The sequence below is a fragment of the Hyperolius riggenbachi genome, chromosome 10 (assembly GCF_040937935.1).
Source record: "Hyperolius riggenbachi isolate aHypRig1 chromosome 10, aHypRig1.pri, whole genome shotgun sequence".
NCBI lineage: Eukaryota > Metazoa > Chordata > Amphibia > Anura > Hyperoliidae > Hyperolius > Hyperolius riggenbachi.
This window is the reverse complement of record NC_090655.1, coordinates 85,012,662-85,035,022: the sequence shown is the minus strand read 5'-3', so window position 1 is coordinate 85,035,022 and position 22,361 is coordinate 85,012,662. Positions and strand designations below refer to the sequence as shown.

The 22,361-nt window shown below is 46.6% G+C and overlaps 1 protein-coding gene across 4 annotated transcripts in view; it reads left to right on the top strand.

Annotated features, from left to right (window-relative positions):
- Positions 1-22,361, top strand: part of CABCOCO1 (ciliary associated calcium binding coiled-coil 1) — a 166,780-nt gene that overhangs the window by 11,991 nt on the left and 132,428 nt on the right. For all 4 annotated transcript variants that reach the window (XR_011024586.1, XM_068258852.1, XM_068258853.1 and 1 more), the window contains 2 exons: positions 8,592-8,761; positions 10,728-10,872. Coding sequence is in view for 3 of the 4 variants with exons in the window: in XM_068258852.1 (XP_068114953.1) it covers positions 8,592-8,761; positions 10,728-10,872 (315 nt within the window). In the remaining variant the exon portion in view is untranslated. The remainder of the gene's footprint in view (positions 1-8,591; positions 8,762-10,727; positions 10,873-22,361) is intronic.

The following is a 22,361-nucleotide window of genomic DNA, read 5'->3' as shown; positions in this document are numbered from 1 at the left end:
GCTTTTTGTCCTCATGCAAGGCCTGGGTTGTTGTGTCTCACAAAGCGTGGCCTTCTCCTCCTGCGCCTCCTCCTGTTCCATCACGTGTGCTGCTGCTGGGTTAGCGTTGCCGCGTGGTCCCTGTTTATTGAACCACTTATCTTTATTACATTTATGACTGCATGGTGGTACAAAGCATGCTATCCGCACGCTTCTTGTCCTCATGCAAGGCCTGGGTTGTTGTGTCTCAAAGCGTGGCCTTCTCCTCCTGCGCCACCCTCCTCCTGTTCCATCACGTGTGCTGCTGCTGGGTTAGCATTACCGGTCCCTTTTCCTGGAACCTCTTATATGTATTACATTTATGACTGCATGCCGACAAAAAGCATGTTACCTGTGCAAAGAAAACAGACATTTCCCGCATTTAAAAGACAGTTTTCCCTTTGAAACTTTAAAATCGATTTTCTCAAAAACTATAAGCTCTTTTTGCTAAATTTTTTTTTCCTCTTGTACCCACTCCCAAGGTGCACATACCCTGTAAATTTGGGGTATGTAGCATATAAGGAGGCTTTACAAAGCACAAAAGTTCGGGTCCCCATTGACTTCCATTATGTTCGGAGTTCGGGTCGAACACCCGAACATCGCGGCCATGTTCGGCCTGTTCGGCCCGAACCCGAACATCTAGATGTTCGCCCAACACTAGTTGCCACATGGGGGAGTCCAGTAAATCGCCACCCTCAAACAGTAGGGATAAGAGCATAGGCGCCAAAACCTAACCTTACCCCAGGCGCAACTTGGTCTAGGTCCGTCCCTGCAGAAAAGCCTGTTTTATGGTTTGAATGAGGCTTTGATGTTTGCTTGAAATCTATTGTCAGCCAGATAGCATAAAAGTGCCCATAGACATGATGTTTTGGTAGTTAGGCATCAGTGGCGTAGCTAAGTAGCTGTGGGCCCCGATGAAAGTTTTACATGGAGCCACCCCAAACACTCTATACATAACAATTGATATGGCGCACCAAAACCTGCCAATGGCAACTACAGTGTCAGAAGTGCAAGAAGTGGATGGGGAACAGTTTGTTAATGATTACCACTATTCAAAGTATCTATAGAAGTGATTATTATGAGCACAGACCAATAGAGAGCTAATACTGCAGTTGAGGGAGGGCCCTTTGGGGCCCCTCTGGCCCAAGGGCCACGATGCGGTCACAACCTATGCAACCACTAATGCTACGCCCCTGTTAGGCATATAAGCTGACCACTGCCTTCAATCTCAGCAAGAGCAAGCAAATGAAATATGTTTGAAGAGGTCATTTGGGCTTTTTTTTCACTTGCCCATTGAGTAATTGTTGTGGAAAGCTAGACATACAACATACTGCCTTAAACGCCCAATCTACTCCATTGTTACCACTTCCATGTAGTATGAGAGCTTAGCCTAAAGCTGGCCATACACTAGGCCGATTCCCGCCAGATCGACAGCAGATTCGATCACTGGGATCGAATCTGCTGTCACATCGTTCCCACAACACGCCGAATTTCGATCCATTCCGTCCGATCCCGTCGATCGCTCCGTGCGAAAAAATTACTGTCGATCGCCTGCGGGTAGGGAGCGCGTCGCTAGCGGCGTTCTAGTACCCGACGACCGACGCAATAGAGCTTGCATACATTACCTGCTCCGCCGGCGGGACTGCCCCCGGTCACCACTGCTCCGTCTCCGCGCTGATCTGGTCTCCAGGTCCGGCATGCTTCACTTCTTCTAGCCCGGCAGGAAGTTTAAACAGTAGAGGGTGCTCTACTGTTTAAACTTCCTGCCGGGCAGGAAGAAGTAAAGCATGCCGGACCTGGAGACCAGAGCGGAGACGGAGCAGCGGTGACCGGGGGCAGTCGCTCCGGCGGAGCAGGTAATGTATGCGGCGGGGAGCGGCGGCAGCAGCACCACCACCACCACAACAGATTGTGAACGGTTTCAGGCTGAAATCGGTTCACAATCTGTTTGCAGTAAAGGTAGCCATACGATCCCTCTCTGATCATATTCGATCAGAGAGGGATCTATCTGTTGGTCGAATCTGATGGCAAATCGACCAGTGTATGGCTACCTTAACAAGCTTTTTATTTATGTTGACTCTTAAAGGGACACTTAAGTTAAACAAAAAAAAATGAGTTTTACTCACCTGGGGCTTCCAATAGCCCGCTGCAGCTGTCCGGTGCCCTCGCAATCTCCCTCCGATCCTCCTGGCCCCACCGGCAGGCACTTCCTGTTTCGGTGACAGGAGCTGACAGGCTGGGGACGCGAGTGATTCTTCGCGTTCCTGGCCACAATAGCGCCATCTATGCTGCTATAGCATATATCATATATCATATAGCAGCATAGAGGGTGCTAATGTGTCTGGGAACGCGAAGAATCACTCGCGTCCCCCGCCTGTCAGCTCCTGTCACTGAAATAGGAAGTGGCTGCTGGCGGGGCCAGGAGGATCGGAGGGAGACAGCGAGGGCACCGGACAGCTGCAGGGGGCTATTGGAAGCCCTAGGTGAGTAAAACTCATTTTTTTTGTTTGACTTAAGTGTCCCTTTAAGCCTTGTACACATGCCAGATAGTGATGGCCTTGCCTAGGCGAACTCATGGAGAAGCATGTCATCAGTTTGATTAGCTGATAAATTTGTAAGGTTTTGTTTGCTGGTCATGATCATGCGTTAAACCAGAAAGTCATCACAGCAAATCAGATACTTACAAATCTATAAGATGATCAAACTGATCACATGCTCCTCTGTTAGTTCTCCTAGGCAGGGCCATCCCTAATGCCAGGCTGAGGTGGCCAGTTGGGGACATCATGGCTAACTAGCATGTGTTCAAAAGACCCCTCAAGGTCTGCTGAGATAAACTTACTAAATCCTTAAGTGACACCAACCTGAGTCCATTGTTACCAATACCCTCCTTACCCTGCCCACAGAAACCGCTTCATGGTTCTCAGCACTATCGATCCTCCTTCTGCCCCCCATATAGAGAAAAGATTTCGTGGGTGACAAAAAATTGAGGTGAAATGATATGTGCACGCACATCTTTAGACTACGAAGATACAGGGAGATTGTACAATCAATATTTGATAGTGTATGCCTGGAGCATACTTACATTTGGAGAGCCTTCCCTCTCCAAATGTAAGTATCTGACTTTTTTAAAGTTTCAGTTTTGCTTTAATTTCTCATATATTGAGAGATACCACCTACCAGAGGAGTGTCAGGAAGAAGCACAGAGGCACTCATTCAGAGCATCAATAGAAGAGTGTAAAGAGAAAGCCAGTCCATTAGGAAACCGACTGTTGGCTGATTGTGTGCCATGAATTTGTGTAGGCTGTAGGGTTGCAACGGTATGAAATTCCACGGTATGATAACCATCAAAAAAAATATGACGGTATTACGGTAAATAGAGTTGAGCCGAAATTTTCGTAATTTCGCATTACTATAATTACGCATGCGAAATTTGCGATTATGATGCGAAATTACGGTAGCGTAATTGCCATTAAAATCGTAATTGAAAATACCGTAAGCGTAATTTTCAACGCGTAATTTCGCGTTTCGTTCATGCCGTAATTTCGCATTAAACGCTACCGTAATTTCGCGTTAAACCGTAACGCTCCGTATAATGTAAAAAAGCCGCCAACTTTAAGGGTTAATAGCAAAGCCCCCTTAAATGCCAAGAGCCTCAAATTTGGAGAATATATTAAGGAGATCATAAGGAATAAAAGGAAAAATTTTTTTTTCAAAAAGACCTTATAGTTTTTGAGAAAATCGATGTTAAAGTTTCAAAGGAAAAATGTAAACATTTAAAAACCCGCCGACTTGAACGGTTAATAGCAAAGCCTGCTTAAAGTTTAGGAACACCAAATTCCCAGGGTATATTAAGGGGATCAGTGGGAATAAGAGGAACATTTTTTTTTTCAAAAAGACCTTATAGTTTTTGAGAAAATTCGATTTTTATGTCAGTTTTTTTTGCACAGGTAACAATAGTGTATTATTTTCATAGATTCCCCCAAGTGGGAAGAGTTTTACTTACTTCGTTCTGAGTGTGGGAAATATAAAAAAAAAACGACGTGGGGTCCCCCCTCCCAGACCTCTTTAACCCCTTGTCCCCCATGCAGGCTGGGATAGCCAGAATGCGGAGCACCGGCCGCGTGGGGCTCCACACCCTGACTATACCAGCCCGCATGGTCCATGGATTGGGGGGTCTTGGAAGGGGAGGGGCAGCCAAGCTTTCCCCTCCCCCTCCGAGCCCTTGTCCAATCCAAGGACAAGGGGCTCTTCTCCACCTCCGATGGGCGGTGGAGGTGGAGGCCGCGATTTCCTGGGGGGGGGTTCATGGTGGAATCTGGGAGTCCCCTTTAAAAAGGGGTCCCCCAGATGCCCACCCCGCCTCCCAGGAGAAATGAGTATAGAGGTACTTGTACCCCTTACCCATTTCCTTTAAGAGTTAAAAGTAAATAAACACACAAACACTTAGAAAAAGTATTTTAATTGAACAAAAAACATAACCACGAAAAAAGTCCTTTAATATTCTTAATTAACCATTAATACTTACCTGTCCCTTTAAATAAATGATCCCTCGAAATAGCCTCGGAAATGTTCTATCAGTTACAATGTAACAAAGTTATTACAATGTAACAACTTTGTTACATTGTAACTACGCCGCACCCGACGTCACTCGCCGCTCAGCCGCTGCATACGCGTCTGCGCTGCACAGACCCGACAGAGCTCTGAGCTATATAGCTCAGAGCTCTCTAAGCATCTTTGAATTTGGGCTCCAAGGAGCCCCATTGGTCCTTAGCAGACCAATGGGGTTCCTTCTGATTTGACATTTTTGCCCTTGAAACTTAAAAATCGATTTTCTCAAAAACTATAAGGTCTTTTTGAAAAAATTTTTTCCCTCTTATTCCCACTGATCCCCTTAATATACCCTAGGAATTTGGTGTTCCTAAACTTTAAGCAGGCTTTGCTATTAACCGTTAAAGTCGGCGGGTTTTTAAATGTATACATTTTTACTTTGAAACTTTAACATCGATTTTCTCAAAAACTATAAGGTCTTTTTGAAAAAAAAAAATTTCCTCTTATTCCTTCTGATCTCCTTAATATATTCTTCAAATTTGAGGCTCTTAGCATTTAAGGGGGCTTTGCTATTAACCCTTAAAGTCGGCGGCTTTTTTATATTATACGGAGCGTTAGGTTTAACGCGAAATTACGGTAGCGTTTAATGCGAAATTACGGCATGAACAAATACCCATTGTAATGCGGAAATTACGCAAAAATTACGCTTACGCGAAATTTCGCGAAATCCTTCTTCATTACGATTCTGTACTTACGGCCATAATCGTAATTACACTAATTACGCGAAATTTCGCGAAATCGTAATTACGTCATTACGCTCATCTCTAACGGTAAACAATATTAAACAATTTTTTGGACCTGGGGCCCCCCCTTACATTAAATAATATGCCCCCCACCAGGGCCGGCCTTAGGTTTCACAGCGCCCTGAGCAAAACCTGATTTTTCTGCCCCCCCCCTCATCCTCTTCCCACGTGCATACACACACACACACACACGCACGCACGCACGCACGTTTGTATACACACACACAGGCCCAGGTTACTTCATCCTACTACCAATTACCAAATCTGAGAGAGCCTAAGCGCTTTGAGTCCTATGGGAGAAAAGCGCTATAGAAAGGTTATTGTATTGTATATTGTATTCTATGCAATTCCCCTTTTCTCCTGAGATATCTCCTAGAACAGTGCTCTCCAACCTTTTTGACGTTGTGACACAAATGCTCAGGTCTCTGTGATACATCACGTATGTATAATAGAAAAAATACTATTAATAACCACGAATGGATGGAAAGAGTGCATTTAGTATACAATATAGTAGAGGCGCTTCAAAGTGTTGTCAGTAAGTGCTCTTATTCTACTTATCAGAATCACACACTGCAGCGACTGTAGAGGTATATCCTTTTCCTCAGTAGCAAATGTCAGACAAAGCAGCAGCGCTGTGTGGTCAACCTCAAAGCAATGCAATTCAGTTCCACCTCCAGAGATTCCAAAAGTCTGTTCTTTCACTCCTAAAAGTGCCACTCCATGCACCATAAGAAAAGAGATAAAGGATTCTCTCAGTGGAATATAAAGGACAAGTTTATTGAGTAAAAAGTTTCTTCCAGATAAAAGCAAAGTATAACTCACATATAGAGGGTCCTACTCCAGTAGGAACCCTCTTGGCAATAGTGGCTTCCAACTCAATGTGGTACTACAATACCAGGACAGCAATCAGTAGTATGTAATTGCCCGGTCTCGTCCCGACTAGTTTCGGCCTTCTGCCGTCATCAGGGGATACGAGAGCAGGCGGGCAAATCACATTTATATCTAATCTAATAATCATAGTTACCCCTTCAAGCGTCAGCACATTCCCGAGTGGCGCCCGCAGTTCGTAGCAATGACTTCCGGTTTACCGATTTACCGATATCCTGAACACACTTAAAAATTAAGGCTAGAACCTTTCAGGAATATTAATAAAAACAATCAGTGGGACAGTTAGCTGCCTCCCCCTCATTTCGATGAAAGCACAGCACCGACAATTTTGCACCACGCGTTATAGCCACAGTGCGCCCCCCCTCCAAAACGCCCTCAGACTCAGTATAGGTAGGTAGCCAGGTATTGGTGCCCCCAGTATAGGATCTCATGTGTAGGTGCCCTCAATATAGGTTGCCAAGAATAGGTGCCCCCAGTATAGGAAGTCAGTTGAAGGTCTCCATCCCCCCAATAGGTAGCCATGCGTAGGTGCCTCCAGTATAGGTAGCCAGGCGTAGGTGCCTCCAGTATAGGTAGCCAGGTGTTGGAGGCCTCAGTAAAGGTAGCCAGCTATAGGTGCCCTCAGTATAGGAAATCAGGTGTAGGTGCCCTCAGTGTAGGCAATCAGCTATAGGCACCCCCTTGGAAGCTGGCGCCCTGAGCGACCGCTCCAGTCGCTCATATCAAAGGCCGGCTATGCCCCCCACCCACCCCAGTAGTAGGTTGCTGCAGCATAGGTAGCCAAGGATAGGTGTAGCCAGTAGTAGGTGGCCGCAGCATAGGTAGCCAGGGAGGATAGGTGTAGCCAGAATTAGGTGGCTGCACCATAGGTAGCCAGGGAAAGGTGTAGCCAGTAGTAAGTGACTGCAGCATAGGTAGCCAGGGATAGGTGTAGCCAGTAGTAGATGGCTGCAGTATAGGTAGCCAGGGATAGGTGTAGCCAGTAGTAGATGGCTGCAGCATAGGTAGCCAGGGATAGCTGTAGCCAGAATTAGGTGGCCGCAGCATAGGTAGCCAGGTATAGGTGTAGTCAGGATTGTGGTGCCCACAGTATATAGAGCCAGGGATAGGTGCCTGCAGCATAGGTAGCTAGGTATAGGTGTAGCCAGGATTTTTGCCCACAGTATAGAGAGCCAGGTATAGGTGTAGCCAGGATAGGTGCCTGCAGCATAGGTAGCCAGGGATAGGTGTAGCCAAGATTGGTGCCCACAGTATAGAGAGCCAGGGATAGGTGTAGCCAGGATTGCTGCCCGCAGCATAGAGAGCTAGGGATAGGTGTAGCCAGGATTAGGGCCCGCAGTATAGAGAGACAGGAATAGGTGTAGCCAGGATTGGTGCCCACAGTATAGAGAGCCAGGGATCGGTGTAGCCAGGATAGGTGCCTGCAGCATAGGTAGCCAGGGATAGGTGTAGCCAGGATTGGTGTTCGCAGTGTAGAGAGACAGACATAGGTGTAGCCAGTTTCAGGGAAATAGGACAAGAACAGGAAGTAGTAAAATGATGCTAGTACAGCGTGCAGGACGACCAGCTTCCGCTGTTCATTCGACTGCCGCTACGTCGCATCCCTGCCGCTATGTCGCTCTGCCCCCCGGTAGCCCTGCCCCCGAAAACTGGTAAAAGGGGATTGTGCATGGTATGATTACCATGCACTATCAAACCGTGGTATATCGTCATACCGGTATGGGCCAGAAGAACTTGTGTACCTGATGGAATTTATAGTTTGAATTGGTTGCCAAGCTTCGATCAGCCCTTTAGCAACATACCGGAGATAGGGCTGGTTCACACTTGTCGCTTTTTCAGCACTTTGCTGATCGCAAAGCGCTGTTACTAATGTATTTCTATTGATACATTCACACTGCAGCGTTTGCGATTTCGATCAATCGGTAATGCGCTGCATGCAGCGTCTCTGAGGTGAATGCTCTGTGATTCCCGTTCTATTGAATGGGAATCACAAGCACAAATCGCGCTGAATCACAAGATTTTGCCCGCTGAATTGTGATTAGGGACCTGAACCTGATCGCCGGGAAGCAGCGGACAAGCATCCAATGTGAACCTGCCCTTAAATGTCATCAGCCTATGAGCATTATACTTCTGTGCCCAATACCGTACAGTGCTATAATGTTACTTTACATATCCTTAGAAACCATGATCCTATAGTCACACATGGCTTGGTGGACCTTTTATTCCAAGATTGCATGTAAAAGTCAAGTTATATTTAGAAATTGTTTTTTTTTTACAAATAAATAGGACATGATGTGAATGGTAGCTGATAGCCGTGATATTTGTGGTTTGCAGGACAATGGAAAACTATCTAAACTTTAAAGACACGGAAACAAATTTAAAGGAAGCAGTCTTGGTGGATTACTATGTGTCCGGCTTCTGCTGGGGAAAAGGGAAAAACTTCAGTTCATCCCAGCTAACTGCTTTCATGGGACTGTTACATTTCCTAATGGAGAACATTGAAAGTAAGTGTGTGTTATTCAAAAAACCTCAACAAAGAGTGGTGCTCAACAAGCAGGTAAGATACTTAAAAACCGTATAGGGTAATCAGTCCCAGTGTACCACATACACTGTTCTACAGTTCCAATGTACTGTCTCTTCCACTTAGTAGTTCTTCAAACTATAAACCACCAAACAAGAATGCGTTCACCGGATATTGTGGCCGACCATACCAAATCAGCAAACTCGCTTTTGGCCCACATGGTGGGTTTGGTGCTCTTCCAGCCAGATTAAGTGGCTGACCAAATATCGGACCAGCACATATGATTTTTGAAATCCTCATCAGTCAGCTGACTTCTTCAACATGCTGACGTTCCAGGAATAGCTCGCATCAAGAGAGAATCTGGACAGCAATAGTGTGATACCGTCTTAACAGTCACCTTATTGTAACACTTTAACCTCCACAGCACCAGTGCTCCCAGCCCACGTCACACACACATCAGGTGATATGAATATGATGCATAGAGCCTCTCACCGAATGCTGTGGCTGACCTGTACAGACCAGCTAACTTGCTTGTTCAACAAATCTCTCTCGGCAGCATTGTGTTCAACCTAGTAAAAGTTCCAGAAAATGCTCAACATAGTGTAAAACCATTTTATTCAGTTAAAAAGTAATTAAAAAGTGCACTCACAAACATCATTTTCAATGCGGATATCAAAGAAGCGTTTCCCCGAGTCTCCTCCGCTGTTAGGCTCCGCCCTACAAGTTTTGTCGCTATGACTCATCAGGGGTGTGTGTTATTAGTAAGGTAGATTCAATCTTTCTCTTACTTGAACTTAATGTGTACTCAATGATGACAGGTATGAAATGAGTGTGTGGTTTCCTGTTTTGTACAGTAGATGTGTAATTTGAACTGCATAGCAAAGCCTCCGTCTGCATTCACCGATTTGTTATAAAGATATAACAAGTCCACAGTAAGTCCTAACTGTTATTTATGACATTGTGATCACATAACAGACAGTAAGCCAGGGATCACACTTTGCATGCATCATTCTGCAGTGCAAGGAACGCATTTGCATAGATAGCCTATGCAATTTAATAGGCGTATCACATTGTCTGCGTTTTTATGTTTGAGGTTTTAAAGGTAACACTGTGTTGCTTTTTTCCACATGGGGGATTTTGCAAGCTGTCAGTGTGGACATAAACTCTCGGACTATGGAAACCACCCAGTTGAGTTTCATATGCTGTCAGAACAACTACATTCTGCATGGAGCGAGAGCAAGTATCTAGATCAAGCGTGTGCCCTGCCTAGTGGTTTAGTAAGTGATTGCAGTGGCACATGGTCAGTTTGAACATCTGCTGATTGCAGGGCTGGGTTTCTGAAAAGGCCCAGGCCCTGGGTGGCTGCAGCACAAGGGGCACCTGAACATGACAGAGGGGTTGCTACATATGAAGGTGGAGGCTGAAAATGGGGAGCAACACATGAAAAAGGGAAACTTGCTCAAGGGAGCTGTTCATGAAAGAAAGGGGCTGCTGTATATGGATGATTCACACGGAATAGGGGGCAGTATATAAAATGGGCGGGGCACTGCTTCAGAAGATAGGGGAGCCACAACATTATTGGCCTAGGCCAGGGGCACAAAAAGCATAAATCTGGCCTTGTAATTGTAGTTCACACAGCAAGACTTCCATGGCTGTGGAGTCGGAAGCAATTCTTTGATTACAGAATTATGAGCAAATAAAATGTACTAATAGCAACTCCTAATAAATTCACATTTTGTATCACTCTGACTGCTAATATATAACTCTGACTCCTGATATGTAACTCCATAGTTACATAGTTATTGGGGTTGAAAAAGACATACGGTACGTCCATCGAGTTCAACCAGAAAACAAAGTTTTCTGGGTAATTTAAATTCTATATTCAGTACTGTATGAACTCATGTATAAATTGATTAAAGTATAAACCAAACACTATTTTTTATGTTTAGCCAAGCAGTTGTCCCTGGCAGAGAACATGATGGTGCTGACAAGAGCCATGGCTGGCATAGGACACAGCCTACTCAGGACCAAAGGAAAACTGTCTTGCTTCAATGTAGAACAAGCTACAGACATCATTGACTACATTAAGATGAGGTGCGTATTGTGTGGGTGTATTTAAAGTCTTAGCGCACTTATACCTAATCGTGCTTTAATATCCTAAATTGGGGTCTTGATCAATAATGCAATATTGGTGATTTTTGGTTTTAAAAAATACTGAACATTTGAACAATTAACAATGCAATATTGGAGTAATGGCAAATGCAGCATAGAATAATGCGTAATGATAGCATCCCATGCAGGGGGCAATATTGTTTATTGTTATAATACTGACATGCCATAACCATTATATACCATGTAACATAAGCTGTGGGGATGGTCAGTGAGATACAAATAATTCTTGCACAAAAAAGGGGAGCAAAATGTACGCTTCAATTATTAAAAGCAAGGAGTTTTGAATCAGGATGATACCATTTATTGGCTAACTTAGAGATGGATAAACAGTGATCTTTCAGCTTATAAAAAGCCTTCGTCGGACTGGTTCCTGACCAGAACTGAAAAACACAGCTTATATACACTGACATACAGAGGAGAAACATTCTTTAGCAAATATAAATGTAATTAGATGCCTCAACTGTTACTGAGGAGGTTTTCTCAGGCATCCTGGCTAAATTGATAACATCAATAGTTCCCTCAACATGACATGAAGCAGACTCTGTTGATGGGGAGACATCGTAAATTCCGAGTTCAAATTGTTAACTGAGCTGGTTACATGCACCATTAATTCTAAGCTTAATGGCCCATACTCACGGGCTACAACGCGGCGCGCGTGTGTTGCAGCGACAGGTCGCCCGTGAGTATGCGGCGTTGCACGGGCGCGCACCCAGAGCTGTTGCTCGTCGCTGATGTCGCCGGGCGATTGAACCGCTCAATCGCCTGGCGACAGTCGCCGCCGCAACTCCGCCGCAACTGTCGCTAGTCCGCGTGAGTACGCGGACTAGCGACAGCAACAAGATAAGTTATACATTGGGCTTCCGGCGGGGGGAGGAGCAACAGCGACAGCTTCCGCCGCATCAGTTGCCAGGTCCCTCCGCCGTGTGTATGCGGAAGGACATGGCGACGAGCTGTCGCCGGCCTGTCGCGCACACGCTCACGTGTGCTGGCGACAGGCCAAAAAGTTGCCCGTGAGTATGGGCCATTAGAGAATTGTGGCATTTAAAGCCAGCACATGGAAGCAAATAAAATGAATAGTGACAGTAAACACCATCTTACACAGCATATGGCACAAAAATAAATGAAAAGATAGAAACATTTAAAAAAACGGTGGCATTTAAAACCCATCGTACCAGCACAAGAAGTTAGAGTCCTTGTTTAAACCATCTTGTACAGTTTTATTATTAAATTTATGCAGTTTAAAAATGGACCAACCAAATTCCACTTTGGCTTCATTCGATTGATCCATTTTCAAACTAAATTTGCATACTAATTAGCACAATTCTGCATCACTTCAAACTAATATGCATCTCAATGACCATCACGAATAAGCACTTGTGTTTTGATCTTTGAACCATAAAATTCTTCAATCATATTCCCAGTAAGCTTCAAATGTTTATTTCCTTTGCTGTTGTTGGAAATGGCTTATCTCTGTTCCCTATCGTGCTTGTTCAGATTTTACTAGTACTTCAGCAAACACTGAGTATATATTAGGGGATGAATAATTTATTGATTTCCACACTTGAAACATGCATCCGGCTGATTCAGACAGAAATATTTGATCTGCATGCTTGTTCAGGGTCTATGGCTAAAAGTATTAGAGGCAGCAGAGCAGCAGGTTAGCCAGACAATATGCATAAATAAATGTTTCAGGCTCCATATACCTCTCACTTCAGGTGTGCTTTAAAGAGACTCTGTAACAAAAAAAGTTTCCCTGGGGGGTACTCACCTCGGGAGGGGGAAGCCTCAGGGTTCCACTGAGGCTTCCCCCTCCCCTGTAGCTGCAGGCAATCCAGCGCTGGCTCCCCCGAATCATCCCCCTACAAGCTTGACAAGGCTTGATATATTTACCTTTCCTGGCTCCGACTTCGATGGGGAGGCGAACATTGAAAACTAGAAACACTTATGCTGGCCACAAAAGTGATGGAAAAGATGTTTCAAGGGGTCTAACATCTGAGTTTTTGCATGGAGGAGTGGGATAGACGCCAAAAGTCCCGGGGAAAAATCTGGATTTGACGGAAAGCAGCGTTTTAAGGGCAGAAATCACATTGAATGCTAAATTGCAGGCCTAAAGTGCTTTAAAACATCTTGCATGTGTATACATCAATCAGGGAGTGTAATTAGAGTACTGCTTTACACTGACACACCAAACTCACCGTGTAATGCACCGCAAACAGCTGTTTGTGTAGTGACGGCCATGCTGGACAGGTGCGCACCATGGCGAGAGTGCAGGCCGTGGCGGTTTTCAAGCCCATATTGTCGCCAGGCTGAGTTAGCTCAATGACAGAACAACAGTGACTGTCCAGCTGATCAAATTTGGTCTGTCCACAATAAAGCAACGACCTTATTATCTTGGGTGTCATCCCCCCGAGACACTCATATCGCCGTCGGTCATTGCTTCATTGTTATATGCAAGCCCCTTCACCGTGGCAAGGTAATGATCACGAAGGGAAATTGGCACATGTACATGCCTTTTGTTTTGTTGTTGCAGCTGCAGTGCAGCCAGAAAAATTAGGCAGGCATGTACACGCACCAGAAAAAATTATTATAGCGGCCTTAAAAATTCAGGAATCCACGTGGAGTCCTGGACCCTGTTGGTGGTGGCGGAGAAGGCAGTCAAGCGGCCTGCAGGTAGAGGTGCTGTGTGGGGAATGACTTAGTCTTGGAGCAGGCAGTCACACGGCGTGCAGGCAGAGATGCTGTGTGTGGGGACTGACTTCGTCTTCGGGCGGGCAGTAGCCCTCTGGGATCCATGCCTCATTCATTTTGATAAAGGTGAGGTACTGAACATTTTTGTAACTTAGGCGACTTCTCTTCTCAGTGACAATGCCTCCAGCTGCGCTGAAAGTCCTTTCTGACAGGACGCTTGAGGCAGGGCAAGACAGAAGTTGGATGGCAAATTGTGACAGCTCTGGCCACAGGTCAATCCTGTGCACCCAGTAGTCCAAGGGTTCATCGCTGCTTACAGTATGTACATCCACACTTAAGGCCAGGTAGTCGGCTACCTGCCGGTCCAGGCGTTGGTGGAGGGTGGATCCAGAAGGGCTAAGGCGAGGCGTTTGATTAAAGAATGTCCGCATGTTCGACATCACCATGAGATCGCAGGAGCGTCCTGTCCTTGCCTGCGTGGACATGGCAGAAGGATTACTGGCAGTGGTACCTTTATTGCGTTGTGCTGTGACATCACCCTTAAACGCATTGTAAAGCATAGTTGCCAGCTTGTTCTGCAAAGTGCTGCATCCTTTCTGCCTTCATGTGATTTGGAAACATCTCCGCCACTTTGTGCCTATACCGGGGGTCTAGTAACGTGGCCACTCAGTAATTGCCATTCCCCTTGAGTCTTTTTTATACGGGGGTCCCACAACAGGCTGGAAAGCATGAAAGACGCCCTCTGCACAAAGTTGGATCCAGACGTACTATCCATCTCCTCTTTCTCTTCCTCAGTGACGTCAGGTAAGTCCTCCTCCTCCCTCCAGCCACGAACAATACCACGGGAACGTTGAGCAGCACAAGCCCCCTGCGACGCCTGCTGCCGTTGTTCTTCTGCCACTGCCTCCTCCTCCAAAGAAACACCTTTCTCATCATCCGAGTCTGACTCCTCTACCCCACACGACTCTATCTCCTCCTCCTCCCCCCTCTGTGCTGCTGCAGGTGTTGAGGAAACATCTAGTCTGAGAATTGATCCCACAACGCTTCCTCTCGTAACTGTTCCTGTTCACGCTCCTCCACAGTTTGATCCACCACTTTACGCATGGAACGCTCCAGGAAGTAAGTATATGGGATCAAGTCGCTGATGGTGCCTTCACTGCAACTCACCAGGTTGGTCACCTCCTCAAACGTCCGCATGAGCCTGCATGCATTTCGCATGATTGTCCAGTTGTTGGGCCAGAACATCCCCATCTCCCCAGACTGTTTTCTTCTACTGTAGTCGTAGAGGTACCGGGTGAAAGCTTTCTTCTGTTCTAGCAGGCGAGAGAACATAAGAAAGGTCAAATTCCAGCGAGTCGGGCTATCGCAAATCAGGCGTCTCACAGGCAACTTGTTTCTCCGCTGAATATCGGCAAAGCATGCCATGGCCATGTAAGACCACCTGAAATGCCCACACAACTTCCTGGCCTGCTTCAGGACGTCCTCTAAGCCTGGGTACTTTGACACAAATCTTTGAATGACTAGATTCAGCACATATGCCATGCAGGGTACATGTGTCAGCATTCCCAAATTCAAAGCAGAAATGAGATTGCTGCCGTTGTCACACACCACGTTGCCGATCTCCAGCTGGTGCGGGGCCAGCCACTGATCCACCTGTTTGTTAAGAGCAGCTATTGTGACTCTCCACTTTGAGGCAAGACATGTCTAAGATGGCGTGACACCGTCCTACCTGCATGCAGCATAGGCCCTGGGGAGCTGGGGCTGTGTAGCTGGAGAGGAGATCGCAACACCAGTAGAGTTGAACTGCCACTCAGCCAAGGAGGTGGAAGATGACAGCGAAGAGGATGTAGCAGGAGGAGAGGAGGTGGCAGGAGGCCTGCCTGCAAGCCATGGAGGTGTCACAATTTGGTCCGCTGCACAGCCACGTACTCCCTGCTTGCCATCGGGTCACCAGGTTGACCCAATGGGCTGTGTAAGTAATGTACCTGCACTGACCGTGCTTGGCAGACCAGGCATCCGTGGTCAAATGGACCCTTGACCCAACGCTGTGTGCCAGAGATGACACCACTTGCCTCTCAACTTCACGGTACAGTTTGGGTATCGCCTTTTTAGATAAATAATTGCTGCCTGGTATCTTCCACTGCGGTGTCCCAATGGCCACAAATTTTCGGAAGACCTCAGAGTCCACCAGCTGGTATGGTAACAGCTGGCGAGCTAACAGTTCCGCCAAGCCAGCTGTCAGATGCTGGGCAAGGGGGTGACTGGCAGAAATTGGCTTCTTGCGCTTAAAGATTTCCTTCACAGACACCTGGCTGCTGTGGGCAGAGGAGCAGGAACCGCTCAAGGTCAGAGGTGGAGTGGAGGAGGGTGGCTGTGAAGGTGCAAGGGAGAAAGCGGCTGAAGATGCTGCACCTGAAGGAGGAGTGGAGAAGGAGGGTGGCTTTCCTTTTGTGTGCTGCTTTTACTCTGGTGCTCTTCCCATTGCAGTTTGTGCCTTTTCTGCATGTGCTTTCATAAGGCAGTTATCCCTACGTGGGTGTTGGCCTTTCCACGGCTCAATTTTTGGAGGCAGAGAGAACAGATGGCATTGCTCTGATCTGAGGCAGACACATTAACAAATGTCCAAACTGCTGAGCCCCCCTGGGGGGATGGCACTATTGTGGCATCAGCAGCTGACGTTAAAGGGCATGTTGGCTGGCTGTCCATAGGTGGCGATACATGGAGCCGGACACTGCCACCAGCTGTTTCTGACGACGAGCTCCCCTTGCTTCTTTCAGGAACTCGTCTCCTCTTACTCCTCTCTGACTCCCCCTCGGAACTGTCCCCCTGTTCATCTCCTCTATTGGGAACAAACGTGGCATCCGTATCATCGTCATCATCATAATCATCCTGCCCAGCTGCGCTTGCCTCAGACACCTCCAAAACTGCACCAACAGCAGGTACTTCATCATCCTCCTCCTCACACGTTACGTCCGCCTAACTCAGACATATGAGGTGGTGTAACTTGCTTAGCGCCTTCATCTGGTTGTAACAATAATGGCTGTGCATCAGTGATTTCCCCACCAAATAAATCCTGCGAACTGTCAAATGCAGCGGATGTGGTGCTTGTAGTAGTGCTTGTAGTAGCACTGGTGGCTGCGGAAGATGAGATGTTCTGTGTTAAATAGTCAACCACGTCCTGACAATCTTGGGAGTTGATGGGACGTGCCTTCCTCTGAGCACTGTACTTTGGTCCAGAGCCGCATGAAATCACATCAGCACGACCTTGCACAGACCTGCCGGGTGGCCTTCCTGTGGGTCTGCCTCTACTTCTGCCTCTACCTGTTTTGTCCGTTTTGTCCATATCGGAGGGGATGAAGTGAAAGGTATGCGCTGACTTGACTAATACAATGTGCAGTTAATAGGTATGCACGGAGTGGTATATCACACTGCGTGCATGTAGGTGGGTGGGTTCACTGAACACAACAGGTAGGTATATGGGTATTATAATGTGCACCTGTCACACACAGACAGGTACCGGACAGGCACAGTGACACTGCGTGCGCTCATGTAGGTAGGTGGGTGCACTGTAAACAACAGGTAGGTATAGGCAGTGATGGGTATTACAAATGTGCACCTGTCACACACATGTACCATGAACAGGTACAGTGACTGGTGGTATAAAATATCACACTGTGTGCGCTCACGTAGGTAGGTGGGTTCACTGAAGTGAACAACAGGTAGGTACTGTATATGTAGTAATGGGTATTACAATGTGCACCTGTCACACACAGACAGGTACCGGACAGGCACAGGGACACTGCGTGCGCTCACGTAGGTAGGTGGATGCACTGTAAACAACAGGTAGGTATATGCAGTGATGGGTATTATAATGTGCACCTGTCACACACAGACAGGTATCGGACAGGCACAGTGACAGTGCATGCGCTCACGTAGGTAGGTGGGTGCACTGAAGTGAACAACAGGTAGGTATATGCAGTAATGGGTATTACAATGTGTACCTGTCACACACAGACAGGTACCAGGCAGGCACAGTGACACTGCGTGCGCTCATGTAGGTAGGTGGGTGCACTGTGAACAACAGGTAGGTATATGCAGTGATGAGTATTACAATGTGCACCAGGCACAGTAGTAATTATACCACCAAGGGGCCAAAGGCCGGCTGCGACTGACTGACAGGGCTGTATATAATGCAAGTGGGCCACACACAAAAAAATGCACAAAAAAAGTGAACAGGTAGGTATATACAGTGATGGGTATTACAAAGTGCACCTGTCACACACAGACAGGTACCGGACAGGCACAGTGACACTGCGTGCGCTCACGCAGGTAGGTGGGTGCACTGAAGTGAACAACAGTTAGGTAAATGCAGTGATGGGTATTACAATGTGCACCTGTCACACACAGACAGGTACCGGACAGGCACAGTGACACTGCGTGCGCTCAAGTAGGTAGGTGGGTGCACTTAAGTGAACAACAGGTAGGTATATGCAGTGATTTGTATTACAATGTGCACCTGTCACACACAGACAGGTACCGGACAGGCACAGTGACACTGCGTGCGCTCACGTAAATAGGTGGGTGCACTGAAGTGAACTACATGTAGGTTTATGCAGTAATGGGTATTACAATGTGCACCTGTCACACACAGACAGGTACCGGACAGGCACAGTGACACTCAGGGATGGACGTAGTAAGTCAACTTCGCTACGCTGGAACTACGCATAGTTTTACGCAATTACGCTTCACCAAACTACGGCTTCAAAATCAAATATTCGATTCGTATGCATTTCGTAGACTACGCATTAAAATACGCAATTACGCATAGTGTGAAGCGTAGTGTATGCGGATGCTTATGCCTGCATGCAGAAAATTTTGCACATTAAGGGCCTGTTCAGACTATGTGCGTTTCTAGACGTTTTTCCAGAACGTGTACAGGCAGACTTTCCGCATAGAAACGGCTACTAATGTTTTCTAATGGCCTCGTTCACATGTATGCGTATCAGACGCATAAGTTTCTCATCCGCATTGCTGCACGCAGTTCTGTGCGTCACGCATATAAACGGATGCAATGAAAGTCTATGGACGCATATCACAAACGCGTACTATTGCGTTTTTAGCGTACGTTTCCCTCTGCGGTTCCCATAATTCTTTTTTTTCCCCCGGGTCAAGTGTGTGTGTGCAAAACACAATAGAAAACGCATTTGAACGCAAGAAGACGCATGCGTTTTTCAACTTGCGTTTCTTTTAATTTATACGCGTTCTAGAAACGCAGACAGTCTGAACAGGCCCTAATTCCTCTTTTAATGCTTATACCAGGAACTCTTCTATGCGTACATTCCCCTTTCCAACACGTAAATTTGTAAGCATACAATCGCACGTGGAAAATTAGACGCGAGTAACGCATTCGTAGTTCACTACACAATACACATGTTACCTATGCAAAGTCGGCGTAAGCTACGTGTAGCGGTACTTCGCTACGCATAAATTCATAAGCGCAGTTTTGAAACTTCATCTACGAACTACGATGCGTAGATGCAAACTACGATGCGTAAATTCGCACTGGCGTAGTTTCTTCTCATCCCTGGTGACACTGCATGGTGCACTGTGAACAACAGGTAGGTATATGCAGTGATGGGTATTACAATGTGCACCTGTCACACACAGTTAGGTACCTGACAGGCACAGAGACACTGCGTGCGCTCACGTAGGTAGGTGGGTGCACTGAAGTGAACAACAGGTAGGTATATGCAGTGATGAGTATTACAATGTGCACCTGGCACAGTAGTAATTATACCACCAAGGGGCCAAAGGCCAGCTGCGACTGACTGACAGGGCTGTATATAATGCAAGTGGGCCACACATACAAAAAAAAAAATTGATCACAAGAACAAGATCAGCTGTTGAGGGGTGCTTTCTTAGCAATAAGAATCAGCAAGGAGCAAGCTAAAAAGCCTACAAGAGCCTAACTAAGCTTTCCCTATAGGTTTCTGCAGAGCAGCTCTTCCTTCTCTAATTACTGCAGGCACACGAGTGAGTGAAAAGCCTGATGCTGCCTGCCTTTTATAAGGGGGGGGGGGGGGGGGGGAGGTGGGGCTCCAGGAGGGAGTGTAGCCTGATTGGCTACAATGTGCTTGCTGACTGTGATGTAGAGGGTCAAAGTTGACACTCATGATGCATTATGGGGGCGAACCGAACTTCCGGAAAAGTTTGCTAAAAGTTCTACTAATATTATTACTATTGTCAAATATTTTGAAAGTGTATGAACTTTCAGATAGGCCTATTCACAGACACTTTTGGCCTCAAAAACTGGGCAAAAAAGTGTAACTTGCTAATAAACCAACCCCCAATATCTCCCCCAGCCCTCTCATGCAGAAGACACATTAAGAGAATGTATGTACAGTAGAGTGCACATGACCAAAGTGAAATCATGGAGCTTTCATGGGAAGTGTGAGACATGAGAATTGCTTTAAGAGCCAGGAGAGATGACTATAGAAGCACGCATAACATTAACCCCTTCTATGAGTGACTAACACTAACTTACTTCCCGGCGCCAAAACAATTGCTACTGTAGCTGATTGTCTACAAAATAGACAGTTAGCACCACTTTTCCTTCCCTACCCCGCATCCGATTGGCTACTTCTGCAGCCGATTGGTTACTATTAATGCATCAAGCACAATTATCCATATTTTCTACGGGTGTCTATAAAACCCCTGGCGATCCACATACCCAAATCAGCTGCTATAGCCGATACACCCTTCCAATCCACGCCCTGTATGGCGGGGTGGCAAAGCTGGTCATTTTGGCGCCTACGCCGGGTGCCACTAGAGCACTGATGCTATAGTGCGCGCTCCGTGCAAGTGTAATTCGGGTTACCCCGAGATACTTCTCCCACAGAGTTGCTACAACTCGGAGGGGAAATAGTATGTCTTGCTGCCAGGAATTTGAGCGGCAGCAGGGTGAGCCGTCATTCGGCTCACCCAGTGCCCAGTTTACCGGTGAGGTTATAATACCCATGCTAGGTCGGACCCTCTCATAAGAAAAATGTTAGCCTTCAGTTGCACATAAGCTGACCCACTAACTTTTAAGCCTGCATCTTTGGTATAAAAATGTTGGCCTAACTGCAAGTATATAAAGTAATATTATAGTGCTGCACTACATTATCACTATATTACTTTTAACAATTGTGGAAGTAAAAGGTAAAAATTCCAGACAAGCAAGTACAGAAGCATGGCATTGAACAAGGAGAGCTTTCTGCTTGGACCATGAGGCACCTGAAGACTGCATTGGGTGCCTTTGCCCCCAATGGGCTCAGGGCCGGTGCTAGCTCTAATGGGGCCCTGGGGCAAAAGTAACTTGGGGGCGCTCCTGTGCACCCCCGACCACTTCCATCACTACGCTGACATAGGTAGTTCCCACCCCAGTATAGATAGCCAGATGTGCTCCTAGGGTTAGGTAGCCCCCCACAGTATAGATATCCAGATGTGCTCCCAAGGATTAGGTATCTCCTCCCCTCCAGTATAGATACTGTAGTCAGATGTGTCCCCAAGATTAGATAGCCCCCCTAGGATAAATAGTCAGATGTGCCTCCAAGGATTAGGTAGCCTCCCCCCAGTACACATAGCCAGGTGTGCCCTCAGGATTAAGTAGGTCCCCCCCCCCCCCCCCCAGTGGCAGCTGTTCCCCCAGTAATAGGTAGTCCTCACTAGTATAGATAGCCAGATGTCCCGCATTTTAGGTAGCCTACCCCTTGCCCCCTCCATATGCAGAGCGATGCGAGTGGAAGCATAAGCAAAATTCACTTGTCAGCGCCACTGGGAACTTAAGCAAGTCTTCTCCCCATCACACAATTCCGTATCTCCTCGCTGACTCCTCTAGTGGCACAGTAATGAGGCGCCACTAGGGGGCAGCAGAGAGGAAACATGGATCCGTGCGATGAGGAGAAGACTTGCAGAAGTTCCCAACGGCGCTGTCAGCTGGGTTTTACTGTTGCTTCCGTTTGTATAGCTCTGCATACGGGCAGGCAAGGGAGGGCACTTGCGGGAGGTATCTTCCTCCTTCCCCTGCCTGCTGCTGCTTCCCCCAACAGCCGCAGTATCTGGCAGCCAGGCCGGATAAATTGAATTTTGAACTATCTGAAGATGGGACAGGCTTGGTGGACTCCTGGCCTCTGGGGCCTGGGGGCAATTGCCCCCCTTGCCTTAATGGTAGCGCCGGCCCTGAACGGGCTGCAGTTACTCTTCCACTGATCAGGTCATGACTGAAGTCATTCCACCTTTTCAGCAGTGCTTTTTCTTAGCAATCAGTATGTATTCTCCAAGCAGACTGATACAGAGCACTTAAACATATTATATCTGTGCGTCTCTGGCATAGCAGAAAATTCACATTACGTAATCCGCTTTAAACACTTAAAACATGGATGGAAAAATCACCTTGTTAAAAAAGTCTCTTTGCTTTTCCTTTATAACTCATTTTGGAAAAATTTTCGGACAGCTTGCTATTGTAAAAAAAAAAAAAAATAACAATGTATTGCGTGTCTCAAAAATTGAGATATTTTCTTATCATCTCTATGGAAATTCTGTATGATTTGTTTAAAGCATTAAACATTTCATTTCTTTACCATACCTGTGTAGAAATGTTAGCAAATGTATTAAATACACTTTTTAAAAACTATGGCTTAAAGAGCAACTGAAATGAGAGAAATGTGGAGGCTGGCATATTT